General features: G+C 46.6%; 1 protein-coding gene across 1 annotated transcript; it reads left to right on the plus strand.

The window, feature by feature from the left end:
* Positions 1 to 515: 515 nt before the first annotated feature.
* LOC308149805 (kelch repeat and BTB domain-containing protein 8-like) lies at positions 516 to 6,829 on the plus strand (the record flags this gene model as incomplete). Its single annotated transcript, XM_080522694.1, has 4 exons — positions 516 to 663; positions 2,152 to 2,230; positions 4,508 to 4,735; positions 5,320 to 6,829. 4 exons carry the CDS (start codon positions 516 to 518, stop codon positions 6,827 to 6,829), a joined length of 1,965 nt encoding a protein of 654 aa, XP_080378820.1.
* Positions 6,830 to 16,480: the final 9,651 nt, after the last annotated feature.

Consider the following 16,480-nt stretch of genomic DNA (forward strand, 5'->3'; position numbering starts at 1 on the left):
TGCAAATGGCGTCTTTGGCAGTCAATGAGTTAATAATCCTTATACACATCAATTACCCGATTTTTTCCTCGTGCAGCTCAAAACAACGACTATTGATAATTGAGGGTGCCTGTGTGTCCTCGAGTTATAACACTTCTTTTTGGAGCTGGTTCACAGTAGTCATGATCTGTCTGTCTCTGTGTCTCTGTCTCTCTCCCTGTCTGTCAATGTCTCTCTCTCCCCCCCCCCCCTCTCACTCTCTCCCCCCCCCCCCCCCCTCTCTCTCTCTCCCCCCCCCCTCTCTTTCCCCCCCCCTCTCTCCCCCCCCCCCTCTCTCCCCCCCCCCCTCTCTCTCCCCCCCCCCTCTCTCTCCCCCCCTCTCTCTCTCCCCCCCCTCTCTTTCCCCCCCCTCTCTTTCCCTCTCTTTCCCTCTCCCCCTCCTCTCTTTCCCCCCCCCCTCTCTTTCCTCCCCTGCTCTCTTTTCTTCTCCCCCCTCTCTTTCTCTCCCCTCCCCCCCCCCCCTCTCTCTCTCTCAGATGAGCTCCGTGCGGGGGAGAACAGTGACGTGGAGGCCACAGCCCTGGCAGGATGGGGACGGCGGGGAGCCCCTCTCTGACAGCGATTCAGAGGAGGAGGACTTCCCAGATGACAGCACCACCCCGCTGGGGGACTACGTCACACACGGTGAGATGCCGGATAGTGAGTTGGACTGGTGGTCGGTCGGAAGGTTGTGAGTTAAAATCCCGCCTGAAACAGAATAGAATAGAATAGAATAGACTTTATTGTCCTTGTACAGTTGCCTATACAATGAAATTGTAGTGGTTCTTCTGAAGGTGCAAAAACAGAAAGACATATTCACAAACATATACACATAACATATCACAAATATTACACACTAGACAAATTAAAAAGCGAAAATACTATAAAACAAGCTAAGAGACAATGAGGTCCGTGGTGTCAAGTGCAAATAAAGACAACAATCTTAAGAAAATAAAAACAACTATAAAAGCAAGCTAAAAGACATGAGGTCAGTGGCGTTATAATAATACTGTAAAAAGATATAAATGTTAGATAGAAAACCGTTTTCTTCGATTGAAAACAAGAATAATTTGAGAATGGTAGAAGGAAGGTAGCTTTAGCAGCAGACAAAGAGGATGAGAAGTTGGAAAAGAGGGAGGGATGAAAGGTTAAAGGTCATCACCAGGAAAGCCAGTTTTTCTCCATTTCTTCTCAGCTGAATGTGAAATGTCGCTGCCTGTTTATAAGATTACAGAGACTCAGACAGCGACAAGGAATGGAGAGAGATGGTCGACAGAGCTGCCCTGAAGTTAGTGGACAAAAACTGTTTTTTTTGCTGAGGATACAAAGTGATAGAACTGCTTCTAATGAAGCTATGTACACCACTAAAGGTAGGGTATAAAGGTAGGGTCTAAAGGTAGGGTCTAAAGGTAGGGTCTAAAGGTAGGGTTTGGGGAGGGTAAGGTTAAGCTGGTCCTATATCAGTGTATGTGGGCAACTTCACCCTGTAGCATAAGGTGGAGGGGAATGTCCAATGTCTCTGTCTCCCTCCCCCCCTCTCTCTTCCCCTCTCTCTTCCTCTATTTCTCTCCCTCCCTCTTTCTCTCTCCCTCTTTCTCTCTCTCCCTCCCTCTCTTTCTCTCTCCCTCCCTCCCTGCAACATAATTATGCTTTAAACACGAAGCGTGTAGTGTTAACTAAATGTTATTTATCATATGGTCTCATTCATTGATTACTAGCTATTACTAATTGATCATGGCCATTTAGCACATTTAAAGCTTAAACGTTTTAGGGGCACTTAGGTGGCGTAGCGGGTTAAGCTTTGACCATGTAACCGCAGGGTCCCTGGTTCGATTCCGGCCGGGGACATATCCTGCATGTCATCCCTCCTCTCTCTCTCACCCATCCTTCCTGTCTAAATCTCTACTGTATCTGTCAATAAAATGAAAATATGAGTGGGACTGCCCCACTCAGGAAAAGAAAAAAAAACGTTAAAGCTTAAACGTTTTAAATTTCAAATGTATTTATTTATTTATTGTATTCCAACCTCTATCTGCCTTGACTCAGACTTCCTGTCTCTGACTTCCTGACTCAGACTTCCTGACTCAGACTTCCTGTCTCTATCTGCCTTGACTTCCTGTCTCTCTTCCTCAGGGTTGAAGCAGCTCCTGGACGCTCAGCAGCTGTGTGACGTGACGCTGCTGGTGGAGGGGAAGAGGCTGATGTGTCACAGGTAGGCTAACGACTACCATGATATACGCACGGCTAAATGGAATGTTGACATCTTTTCATATTACAGCTAGGGGGTGTATATATAACGTCACTCTGCTTCGCAGAGTGCCTAACCACCCCACTAGCTGTGCCGATATCCACGACATACCACGCCTTCTGGTTCCATAACGCTTAAATCTCTCATATCTTCTAGTAGAACCACTGTGCAGAGCAGACCTCCAACGGTGCACATTATCAGGCAGAAAGGAATGTCACACAAATTCTAATAGGCTCATGACTCATCTCTTCTTCTTTTTTTCTGAGTGGGGCAGTCCCACTCATATTTTTCATTTTATTGGACAGATACAGTGAAGACAGACAGGAAAGTAAGGAGAGGAAGGGAGAGAGAGAGAGGGCATGGGCCGGATTCTAACCCATGCCGACATGGGCATATGTGTGCACTGTAGACCGTGGTGCTAGACCACTGGACCACCCCAGGCCATGGTGCTAGACCACTGGACCACCCCAGGCCATGGTGCTAGACCACTGGACCACCCCAGGCCATGGTGCTAGACCACTAGATCACCCCAGGCCATGGTGCTAGACCACTGGACCACCCCAGGCCATGGTGCTAGACCACTGGACCACCCCAGGCCATGGTGCTAGACCACTGGACCACCCCAGGCCATGGTGCTAGACCACTGGACCACCCCAGGCCATGGTGCTAGACCACTGGATCACCCCAGGCCATGGTGCTAGACCACTGGACCACCCCAGGCCATGGTGCTAGACCACTGGACCACCCCAGGCCATGGTGCTAGACCACTGGATCACCCCAGGCCATGGTGCTAGACCACTGGACCACCCCAGGCCATGGTGCTAGACCACTGGATCACCCCAGGCCATGGTGCTAGACCACTGGACCACCCCAGGCCATGGTGCTAGACCACTGGACCCCACCAGGCCATGGTGCTAGACCACTGGACCACCCCAGGCCATGGTGCTAGACCACTGGACCACCCCAGGCCATGGTGCTAGACCACTAGATCACCCCAGGCCATGGTGCTAGACCACTGGACCACCCCAGGCCATGGTGCTAGACCACTGGACCACCCCAGGCCATGGTGCTAGACCACTGGACCACCCCAGGCCATGGTGCTAGACCACTGGACCACCCCAGGCCATGGTGCTAGACCACTGGACCACCCCAGGCCTCCTCTCATATTTTCTAGTAGAACCACTGTGCAGAGCAGACCTCCAACAGTGCACATTATCAGGCACAAAGGAATGTCACACATATTCCTACTAAAGATAGGCTTGAATACTGTCTCACTTGAATGGATGCGTTGGTGTACTCGATCACTAAAATAGTACATGACATTTTAAAATACCACAATTAGTGGTGTGAACTGACAAAAAACCTGACAAAGATGCAACTGTAAGTATTTGTGCTGTTCGAGGCTGGCAGCCCGGCCCGGCATGTGGTGATTAGGTTTTCTAGCATTAATCTCTGTTATATAATTGGTTGATGACAACAAGCATTGTGATTGGCCAAGAGCTGTTAGAAGCTGTGATTTAATAACAATAATGTCATGGTTAAATCACATAATCTGATATTTCTATGCCGCAGTAGAGTTGTGTATCAGGTTTATTAGGAACACCAGTACATCTTGTTATTCATTCAGATGGTGTGGGGAATGTTTTCTTGGCACACTTTGGGCCTGTTAATACCAACCAATCATCGTTTGAATGCCACAGCCTATTTGAATATTGTTGCTGCTTTTCAAAATCACATCAGGATAAGATAGTATGAAGCTATTTTGCAGAGAGTTTTCTCTCTCTCACCCATCCTTCTTGTCATATCTCTACTGTCTCTATCCTCCTCTTTCTCTCTCACCCATCCTTCCTGTCACATCTCTACTGTCTCTATCCTCCTCTTTCTCTCTCACCCATCCTTCCTGTCACATCTCTACTGTCTCTATCCTCCTCTCTCTCTCTCTCTCTTTCACCCACCCTTCCTGTCATATCTCTACTGTCTCTATCCTCCTCTCTCTCTCTCACCCATCCTTCCTTTCACATCTCTACTGTCTCTATCCTCCTCTCTCTCTCTCCCTCTCTCTCTCTCACCCATCCTTCCTTCCTGTCACATCTCTACTGTCTCTATCCTCCTCTCTCTCTCTCTCTCTTTTTCACCCATCCTTCCTGTCACATCTCTACTGTCTCTATCACAATTTTAAAAATGAGATAAAATAAAAAGCCCCATATCAATCACAATAATGATTTTCCCATCTCCTTTCAGAGTCCTGTTGGCAGCGGTGAGCCCGTACTTCCGGGCCATGTTCACCAGCCCCCTGGTGGAGTCCCGCCTCAATGAGATCCGATTGGAGGAGGTGACCCCGTCCGTCATGGAGACCGTCATCCAGTTCGTCTACACCGGGGAGGCGGGGCTCTGCCTGGACACGGCAGAGGACCTGTTCGTGGCGGCCAATCGGCTTCAAGTGATGCCTCTCCAGGACCGTTGCTCTAGGTAACCGTAGTCATAGTTACTGGGTTGCGTTGGGTTACTGGGTTGCGTAACCTATTGTATATGTGACACGTGACTCTAATGCTTTGGTCCTCATCGGGACATCGAAGTTCGGTGTTAGCAGGTTCACAAAACAAGCTGTGTTAGTTGACTAGCGATGTGTCGTTGATTTTCAACAACGTGTAAATGTCTTCACATTTTTCAAAACAAAAGTCTGATCATTACATCGGATCCCGACATGAGGACCAAAGCATTAGAACGTGTCATGAATTGGAATTTCTCCAAAATGCAGTTGGCACTTAGGAAATAATTTAGCTGTTAGAAGACTTATTTACAAACCCCCCCAAAAAAGTGAAGTGAAGAACAGATAATCTAAATCACTTTATTTTCTGAGTGGGGGCAGTCCCACTCATATTTTTCTTTTTATTATGATAGAGATAGTGCAGATATGACAGGAAGGATGGGTGAGAGAGAGAGAAGGGATGACATGCAGGATATGTCCACGGACGGAATCGAACCGGGAACCCTGCGGTTACCCCAACTAAGCACCCCATCTAAATCACTTTCTGTGTGTGTGTCTGTTCCAGGTTCCTGTTTGAACACCTCTCTGTGGACAACTGCCTGGGCATGTACTCCCTGGCCCGCTCCCACCACGACCAGCTGCTCCTCCGGGCCTCCCTGCGCCTGGTGGCCCAACACTTCCCCCGCGTGGCCCGGCAGAAGGACTTCCTCCTGCTGGACCCGGGCACCCTGGGAAGCCTGCTGGGGTCCGACCGCCTGGGCGTGGGCTCGGAGGGGGAGGTCTACGACGCTGCGCGCCGCTGGGCCGAACACCGGCCTCTAGAGCGCTACGCCCACATGCCGGCCCTCCTCCACCACCTCCGCCCGGGCCTGCTGTCTTCGGAGGAGAGCCGGCGTCTCTCCCAGGAGCTGGGCCCCGCGGGGGCGGTGGGCGGGGAGGGTCTCGGGGGTCCGCTGAGGCCCAGGGAGGGGATGTTCGAGAAGAAGATCGTCTGCGTGGACCTGAAGCACAGAGAGGACGAGTCTCCGACGGAGGGGGAGGTGGATTGCTTCGACCCGCGCACGGGGACGTGGGAGAAGCTGGCGGCCCTGCGGTCCCTGCAGTGCCCGGGGTGCACGGCGGTCGGGGGGCGCCTCTTCGTGGCCGGCGGGATCCTCCGGGGGGGGTCGGTGTCGTCGCTGGTGCACGAGTACGACGCCGTGCTGGACCGCTGGCTCGAGCGGCCGTCCATGGCTCAGCCCCGGGCCATGCTGGGGCTGCTGGGGTGCGGGGAGTCCCTCTACGCCCTGGGCGGCTGCAACCGGGCGGCGCTGCTGGACACGTGCGAGACCCTGGACCTGGCCTCGCTGCGCTGGAGCCCCGGACCGCGCTTGCCCTTACCGCTGCGCTCCTTCGCCTGCGCCGCCCTGCGCGGACGCCTCTACCTGCTCGGCGGGACCACGCTGGAGCAGAACCGCGCCGTGGTGCACTCGGGCGTGCTGGTCTACCACACGGCCACCGAGTCCTGGAGCCGCGTGGGGCTGGACTCGGGCGCCACATGCCTGGCGGGCGGCGTGGCGGTGCGGGGAGGGGTCTGCACGATCGGGGGCTTCATGAGGGACGCCACTAATTTCATAGACGGGAACTACACGGACCTGGACCCGTTGGACGCCACCAGGCGGGTGCTGTTCTTCCGGGAGGGGCGGGGCTCCGTGGCGGAGCGGGAGGTGATGGGGGCGGTGGTGGCGGAGAGGGGGGGAGGCGGGGGAGGGGGTGGGGGGGCCGGCGGGGGAGGGGGTGGGGGGGCCGGCGGGGGAGGGGGTGGGGGGGCCTGGTGCTTCCCGGGGCTCCCCAAGCAGATCGGGGCCGGGGGGGTGGCCCGGTGGCACAAGAGGATCTACGTTCTGGGCGGGGAGAACAACTCGCAGTTATTCGCCAGCATGTACATCTGGAAGCCCGGCTGGAGTGGCTGGGTGCAGAGGCGGGAAAAACTGCCGGAGAGGTGGGGGGTCAGCCGGTTTGGATGTGCCACTCTTAAGTTCCCCAAAAAGGACATCCAGTCACGACTGAGACTGGCCCGGGAGGACTGTTCATAAATACGCCCTGTGCTCTCTGTCCGTTCGGACATTAACTGATTTAGTTGTTTGATGTTTGATGTGTTTCTTTGTGTTGTTATTCTGCCAGTTGTGTATGTCTGCTGTGTGTTTCAGGCACAATTTTACCTGTTGTGAATACATAAATAATAAAATGGTATTAATTTAAAGCTATGAGAAGTTAGTAGTAGTAATTCTGTTATCTTAACCCTCTCCTCCTCGGTTGTGTTCATGTTTGCCCCCCCATCCTTGGTGTTCCCGGTCTAATTAGACCGGTCTGATTAACTGCTTCATATCTCCAAAACTACATGGTCAAATTAGCTAAATTTGGTACCTGGTGAAAGCTGAGACCGGTGAGATGTTAAAAAATTAACATAGATATGACCAAATTACTGTAATGTGACTAAATACACAGTAGAAATTGAATATTTCATTTCCGTTTTTGAGAATTTCAAATAAGAAGGCCAGTTACACCCTGAAACTCTATATATCTCTGCCAAACAACACATTGGATCAGTTCTTCAACATCTCAACATATACTGTGCAAAATTTGATGAGACAAACAATGTAGACTATTGGTTAACCTGAATAACTGGATGGGCATATAAGCACGGGAAAGAGAAGGGTTCCCTTAACAAACACCTGTTTCGTTTGATACATTTCAGTGTTTGTTATGGGAACCCATCTCTTTCCGGTGCTTATGTGTCCATCAGAACCATACCTTCCAGAGTTATGGGAACCCTTCTCTTTCACCCCAGGTGAACCACACCTTCCATGGAAGGTCTGGTTCGGATGGGCAAATAAGCACGGGAAAGAGAAGGGTTCCCATAACAAACACCTAATTGTTTAGTTTGAAATGTGTCAAACTTTATATATGAGGTATTTGAACAGGTCTGATACATCCTGGAATGTTGTAGCTTGTTACAACTTGTGTTATCCATTAATTTCCTATGACGGTCATTTTTGACCGGAAACACCACCGATGTTACAAAGTTGACTGAAACCTCAAAATTCAATGCCAGTGGTTAGTCAGCAATTTTATATGTTCAAATGCTTAGTGTGGAGGATATCATAAGGCCTTGAGGCAATCAAATGTAAAACACAATATTTATGATTGATGAAAGTTGCTCTCGGTCAGATTTGACCGGGAACACAACCGGAGGGTTAAATACAAGATAAAAAAGAATACAAGATACTTTCATTTTCACACAAACCAGTTGGTGGATTTAGTTTTCATGGGAGCGCCACATTCACATTCACCTTCACCTCACCATGAGAGCAGACAGTCCAGCTGAGCTGGAGGGGTGGGAGGTCTGTGTGTGTGTGTGTGTGTGTGTGTGTGTGTGTGTGTGTGGGGCTCTGGAGATGAGTGGTTGAGGGGGTCAGTGACAGTGTGTGTGTGTGTGTGTGTGTGTGTGTGTGTGGCTCTGGAGATGAGGAGTGGTTGAGGGGGTCAGTGTGTGTGTGTGTGTGTGTGTGTGTGTGTGTGTGACTGGAGATGAGGAGTGGTTGAGGAGGTCAAGAAGAGTCAGAGGGAGGATAGCCCGGCCCCAGAGGGAGAATGAATGAATGAATGGTCTTTATTGTCATTAATACAGTACAGGTACCATACAACGAAATTTAGGAGGGGGGGCTCCCCTAGTGCTTGGAAAAAGACTAAAAACAAGAGAGCCAAGGGTAAAATAAAAAAGGGAAAAGAGCTGGTTGACATAAATAAAGGCTATGTAGTATGTACACTATCTACTATACTATACTACTATACTATACAATAAAACACTGTGCTGTACTCTATGCTATGCTATAAATATCCTAACTTTTCCTATATCTGAACCTTATGTACACAAGGGTTGTCATATTGCACATAGTATTGTTGCACATTCATTTAAAGTGTCGCAGTTAGCAGGTTTGAAATGTTCACAGTTGTATTTCAATATTGCACTTATGTTTACAATCTAGTAGCTGCCATCAAGTTGTCTAGATTGTCCAGGGCCTAGAACCTAGGTCTTTGCTGTGTTCAGGGCCTGAATGGCCCTAGGGTAGAAGCTGAGCTTCAGTCTGTTTGTCCGTGCGAAGAGGGAGAAGAGGAAGAGGAGGAGCCCAAGGCTGGATGCTGCTTCTGTGAGTCTGCTGACGGGAGAAGGCTGTAGGGTTGATACTGCACGAACCAGCTAATCCTCAACATTACTACAAGCATCAATACACAGGAGACACAATGTAATCCTTGAAAAACCATGAAGTCTGTGTTAAGTTAATGTCTCTCTCCCTCCCTCCCTCCCTCTCCCTCTCCTCCTCTCACCCTCTCTCCCTCCCCTCCTCTCTCCCTCCCTCTCCTCCTCTCTCCCTCCCTCTCTCCTCCTCTCTCTCTCTCCTCCTCTCTCTCTCTCCCTCTCCTCCTCTCTCCCTCCCTCTCCTCCTCTCTCCCTCCCTCTCCTCCTCTCTCCCTCTCCTCCTCTCTCTCTCCCTCTCCTCCTCTCTCCTCCCCTCCCTCTCTCCTCCTCTCTCTCTCTCTCTCCCTCTCCTCTCTCCTCCTCTCCCTCCCTCTCTCCTCCTCACTCCTCCTCTCTCCCTCTCTCTCTCTCCCTCTCTCCTCCTCTCTCTCTCCCTCTCCTCTCTCCTCCTCTCTCCCTCTCCTCTCTCCTCCTCTCTCCCTCTCCTCCTCCGTCTCTAGCGGCTGTCTTCAGGAGCATGGCGTCGGCAGTCGGCAAGGGGCTGTGTAAGGGGCTGTGTGAGGGGCTGTGTAAGGGGCTGTGTGAGCCCTTCAAGAAGGCCTCAAAGACCCAGAAGACACCTGAATGTCTGATTCACTAAATGTGTTTCAAAAAATTACATTAAATTCTGTGCATTCAACCTAATGTATTCCTTGTAATTTTAATTAATTTAATTTTGCCATTTAGCAGACGCTTTTAATCCAAAGCGATTTACAATTACGAATTACAGGGACATTCCCCCTGGAGTAACTGAGGGCTAAGTGCCTTACTCAAGGACACACTAGTAGTGGTGTGGTTTCAGGCGGGATTTGAACTCACAACCTTCCAACTCACTATCCACTAGACCACCACTACCCCTTGTCTTTTGTCATTTCACAGTTGGATTTAATCATCCACATTACCAGAGTGATTAATTGACACCGAATAGGAAATACTCCTACATTTACTGCTCACAGCCACCAGAGGGCGCTACCACTACACCATTGTGTGTCTATAAACATAATTATTTCATGTGTTTCTACCAACATGTTTTAGTAGGAGATGGCAATTAGAACGTATTAAGGCCTACATGTCTTAATAACCAGGGTTCCCTTTAAGCACACATTCAAACAGTGATGTTAGTTAGGACTATGGAGCAATTCTTTAAGGTAGTTGGGTAAACCAATAGGAGCATAGCTCCCCTATGGGGCGGAGCTCCATGAAATAGAACAGCGTAAATCACAATGTTAGAGATCTTTTATGCTATTATGAGAAAGTAAAAGTATTTTTGGTTCGGTATGAAACTGTGGCGGAACAATAGGTAATTGATGGGAAACACTGAAAGTAGCCGACTGGACATAAATGAGTAGTCGACTGTTCCTGAGATCTCCTTCAGCTGGCTCAGTTGTCCTCCATCTGGTTTTTCAGAAGTAGGAGGGGACAACTCCCTGTGAACTGAATCTCCTACAGGCGCTAATAGGGGGAAATAACAACATATTACATATATGAAAAGGTGTTCCTGTGGAAAGGCTATCATATATTAAGTTACTTATATTGACCCTATAAACAATTTAGTATAGGTAAGGTTTTGCCCTCTCTGATGGTACCCATATCTGGTCTGTCCCATAGACTATCAAGGAAAACCCCCATTTCAAAGATACAGGGCCTGAACATGTTGTAATCTGTGTATCTGTAATCTGTTGGTTTTCATCTCTAGCTTTTGCCCTAATCAGCAAACCTAGAGGTTACAAATGTAACACAGGTTCTCTGAAGGAGATAAGGGAGACCCTCACAATGGGACACGCATTCTGTATACCTATTCACTGAAACCCTCAGAAACCCTCTTCACTCACACCTGGACAAGCTGAGGAAGCCTGCAGGCACGTAGCCCCACCTAGTGCCCAGCCTATAAAGGCTTATGCATAACTCATTTAGATCGGTATATATATATATATATATATATATATATATAGATATAGATATATAGATATAGATATATATATAGATATAGATAGATAGATAGATAGATAGATACACAATGGACAAAAGTATGTGGACACAATTATCATCTGGGGCTGTTTTCATGGTTTGGGCTAGGCCCCTTAGTTCCAGAGAAGGGAAATCGTAATGCTACAGCATACAATGCGATTCTACAGAATTGTATGCTTCCAACTTTGTGGCAACTGTTTGGGGAAGGCCCTTTCCAGTTTCAGCATGACAATGCCCCCATACACAAAGTGAGGTCCATAATGACATGGTTTGCCGAGTTTGGTCTGGGAGAACTTGACTGGCCTGCACACAGAGCTCTGACCTCAACCCCATCAAACACCTTTGGGATGAATTGGAACGTTGACTGCAAACTAGTCCTTCTCCCCCAACATCAGTGCCTGACTTTATTAATGCTCTTGTGGCTGAATGGGAGCAAATCCCCGCAACCATATTCTAAAATCTAATAGAAAGTCTTCCCAGAAGAGTGGAAGCTACAGTACAAGGGGGGGGGGGGGGAGTAGACTCTTAGGAGACACAGTATAGGCTAGATCCTCACAAGAATCAGATAATAACACACAAAATGTGATACGACGTAGCCTACGTCACGTATAGGGTCTATACTTCCTCAACATGTCTAAATGGTTTACTGCTGCTTTATTGACTGTGCGTCATTGTGCCTTGACTGTGTGACCTTGGAATATGAAATATGAAGACAAAAGCTCTAGTGTCGTATTGATTGGATCCTCTAATGAGCTCCTCAGTCTGGATGTGTTTTACCTGGAGTTGTAATTAACTAAACACCGTTAGGCGACAGGCCCACTCTCAAGAGTCATGGTCATTATTATCCCCCTCAAACAGATCAGGCATCTCAGTCCAGTTAGGGTGTAGTAACATTCTTCTACCACTGAGTGGCGCTGTCACCTTACAATGATAATAAATCTCTCAGCGACCCACGCAATAATGTACGGGTGCACACAGGGCCATTGCGTTGCGTTGCGTTGCACCGGAAGTCATTCATCTCAATGGGGCCGTTGCGTTGATCAGTTGCGTTGCTCTGCATTGCGTTTCTTGACCGTCAGGGTGCGGCAATCAGTCCAAAAAAATCTGCTTTTTGCGTTGCGTTGGATCCGTCAAACCAACCGGAAGTAGTTTCTTGCCCTGGAGTTCTCGCCTCAGATTTTAAATCCTCAATTTTGGCCGCCATTGGCTAAAATCTGTAATTTGGCTCTACAAGTGTTAATATGTAATTTTATGAAGTTTTTATATGTTTTCAGGCGAGCAAGTAACTATATATATTCACAAAATGTGTCCAGTTTATCAAAATAACCCGTTTATATATCTGATCTGACGTTTTTTTCCCCACTTCTGTGGGAAACTTCGCTAGCAACACGAGTAGAGCTTACCGTCTGCATCGCACGTTGAAGTACGTCAAGTCCATCCCACCAGGTTGCGCAACGCAACGCAATGGCCCTGTGTGCACCCGGCGTGATCAGAAGTTCTGATTCAGAACGTATCACTACATAATCTTGTAGTCACAATGTTTTAACATTCCGCACATAGTCAAGTTCACTCACAGAAGTTTTGACCTGCCAGAATATACTCGACTCTCTAGCGAAATCCGTTTGTCACTGCGTTTTATTAGTATTCACAAGTATTCACGATCAATAACCATTATTGATTGTTCTTCATTAGGTATTTATTCCTCCAATGCATCAGAAATTACATGTTCAGTATAATATTTTTGATATGTGTCTATATTTTATAGTTACTTGCTGTTTTAACTCGTTGGTTTTTCATGTTTCTCCCTCCCTTATGTTACCATGACCACAGTTAATATGGAGGGTGGTTATGATTATGAAGCCCTATTCCACGGGGAGGTAAGTTGAAACAATAGTCAGGTACAAATGCACAGGAGATAAACTGTTAAAACTTTAATGTGTGTCTCCCTCTTTTGCAGAAAAAGCTCATGAAGGCGTTCATGTTGCTGAAACATCCGGTGGAGGTCCCCTCCTATATAACAGCTAAGGACATGAGGAACTGGCTGTTAACGGAGAGGCCCTTCCTGCTGGATGAGTGAGTGATTTCTTTTTTTGTGATCAATTTTTTATTATTATTTCAGGGAATAATACAAGGGAGTGGTAACAAAAACTTAAACTCAGGAGAGAAATACAATGACAAAATTCAAGTACAAATACAAAATTCCCATAAACCTGCTGGCTATGTCTATGAAGTCTAAGATCCACCTCTGCATAATCAAAGATGAGTGAGAGATTTTATCAAACTGTATAGATAGGTTGATATATTCTATGGATAGCAGTCTGATACATTATCAAACTGTATAGATAGGTTATTCTATGGATAGCAGTATGATACATTATTTTATTCACATGAAGGTATGATGACATGGCAGAGAAAGAGCCCAACTTACAGCTCCATCTCCTTGAACTTGTAAGTAGCCTACTAGGACAACACATGAACATGTTTACTGACATACCCAGCAATAACAGGCAGTAAATTCATTTTATTAACATATTAGTGCCCTGACTCTCCTGCAAGAAATAATGTGGAATGTTGTGCACAGCTCTGGAGAGCCGAGAGGCTCCTCGGAATGGAGAAGATGGAGGAGGAAGTCCGCAGAGAGATCCAGGATGAGCACCGCCTCTCACTGCTGATGGGCAGAACGGTATGACAACACAACACACTGCTATTTCCTGGAGACAAACCTCAAAGTGCTTGCTTGAGTCAACTCTCTGTCTGTCACATGAAGGTAACCATGGAGGGGATGGACCTGTTCCTGTGCAAGACCCAACCGGCTGCGGAGGAGGCGGTCAAGAAGATCCTCCTTCCTGTCCTCGCCTCACTCCTGAAGGAGGTCACTCTCTCCAGGGTATTTCGATTGGTTGGAGATCTCTCCCCAGAGATCGTAGAGATGGCCTATGAACATCTCCTGGCTAGGTAATACAGAAGCATAATGCCTACTGTAAATGGACTGCACTTATACAGTGCCATATTCCAAAACGCTTTACAATGGCCTCTCATTCACCCATTCACACACACATTCACACACCAATGGCGGCAAGGTACCATGCAAGGCGCTGGCCCGCTCACTGGGAGCGATTTGGGGTTCAGTGTCTTGCCCAAGGACACCTCGACACGTGGCCAATCAGAGATTGAATCTCTGAACCGGCAACTTTGCGATCATTAGACGCCGGCTCTACTTCCTGAGCCACAGCCGCCCCATACTGTAAAATCTTATTTCACTTAAGAATGGCATCACAGAACAAGGCATCACATTACTGCAGTTAGGATTTTAGATAACAACATACAGGCATATATTATATTATTAAATATTATTTATTATAGATATTTTATTTTTATTTTATAGAAGTGACCTAACCCTAACCCTAACCCTAAATCCTTAACAGAGAACAGGTCAGAGGCCAAACTGAAGACCTCCACCATGGAGAAGACATGGGAGGCTGCTGCTGCCAGGGACATCAGTGGGCTGATGGAGAATGCAACTGCCTCTTTTCTCTCCCAGTCTGGAGAGGAAGTGCCTAAAAATTATGTTCTCTCTGCCATCACCAAGGCCATGGCCCAAAATAATTAAGACAACAAAATTCTGTTATGAAAATATAAAATCAGTCCCCTACAAATGAGCCACGATCACAATAACATTACTGTTTTCCTGTGTAAGACACTACAGGAAATAATGTGTTGCTGTTCCTACTCTTAGACTGCTCTCCTCTGTTTGTTTACAGCCCTCAGAGCTCATGGCTATTGATTCCAGTGGTACGTTACTTTTACTGTTAATTTTCTAAAATCGCAACGAGTTAACATCATAAAACAAAAACCCTCACACCAATCATTGTGTCTAAAGTAACAGTTGCATTAATCATTTAATAAATGGAAGAACACTCAAGTATCTTGTCCTTCCTTCACAGAGGATAAAGCCACCAAACTGAAGACGAAGAAGAAGAAGGGAGGAGTTCGGAGGTTCTTCAGCCGCGTTTTCAAAATGATTAAGTGCATAGAACAAGAAGACCACTGAGACAGCCCCCCAACACACACCCCCCCACCCAAGTTACCTCTGTAGCTCGCTTCTGATAAAAACCTCACTGAAAGGGATCTAGCTCATATAACTCAACTGGAAACTAAAGCCTGCACCTTTTCAGTTCAACCTGTGAGGAATAGCTGGATATGTATTTGTATGTAATACCGCTTACATTCTTTGGGAAGAACCCTGATGTTACAATGCTGTTGGCTGTTCCATCTAGTTAATGTGATGTTTCTAGTGTATTCTGAGGTAATGTAACATAGTTAATGTGATGTTCCTGGTGTATTCTGAGGTAATGTAACATAGTTAATGTAATGTTCCTGGTGTATTCTGAGGTAATGTAACATAGTTAATGTGATGTTCCTGGTGTATTCTGAGGTAATGTAACATAGTTAATGTGATGTTCCTGGTGTATTCTGAGGTAATGTAACATAGTTAATGTGATGTTCCTGGTGTATTCTGAGGTAATGTAATATAGTTAATGTGATGTTCCTGGTGTATTCTGAGGTAATGTAACATAGTTAATGTGATGTTGTTGGTGTATTCTGAGGTAATGTAATATAGTTAATGTGATGTTTCTGGTGTATTCTGAGGTAATGTAACATAGTTAATGTGATGTTCCTGGTGTATTCTGAGGTAATGTAATATAGTTAATGTGATGTTGTTGGTGGTATTCTGAGGTAATGTAATATAGTTAATGTGATGTTCCTGGTGTATTCTGAGGTAATGTAATATAGTTAATGTGATGCTCCTGGTGTATTCTGAGGTAATGAAACATAGTTAATGTGATGTTCCTGGTGTATTCTGAGGTAATGTAATATAGTTAATGTGATGTTTCTGGTGTATTCTGAGGTAATGTAACATAGTTAATGTGATGTTCCTGGTGTATTCTGAGGTAATGTAACATAGTTAATGTGATGTTGTTGGTGGTATTCTGAGGTAATGTAATATAGTTAATGTGATGTTCCTGGTGTATTCTGAGGTAATGTAATATAGTTAATGTGATGTTCCTGGTGTATTCTGAGGTAATGAAACATAGTTAATGTGATGTTCCTGGTGTATTCTGAGGTAATGTAATATAGTTAATGTGATGTTCCTGGTGTATTCTGAGGTAATGTAACATAGTTGATGTGATGTTCCTGGTGTATTCTGAGGTAATGTAACATAGTTAATGTGATGTTGTTGGTGTATTCTGAGGTAATGTAATATAGTTAATGTGATGTTTCTGGTGTATTCTGAGGTAATGTAACATAGTTAATGTGATGTTCCTGGTGTATTCTGAGGTAATGTAACATAGTTAATGTGATGTTGTTGGTGGTATTCTGAGGTAATGTAATATAGTTAATGTGATGTTCCTGGTGTATTCTGAGGTAATGTAACATAGTTAATGTGATGTTGTTGGTGTATTCTGAGGTAATGTAC

This window comes from Nansenia antarctica (genome assembly GCF_963989245.1).
Source record: "Nansenia antarctica genome assembly, chromosome: 2".
NCBI lineage: Eukaryota > Metazoa > Chordata > Actinopteri > Argentiniformes > Microstomatidae > Nansenia > Nansenia antarctica.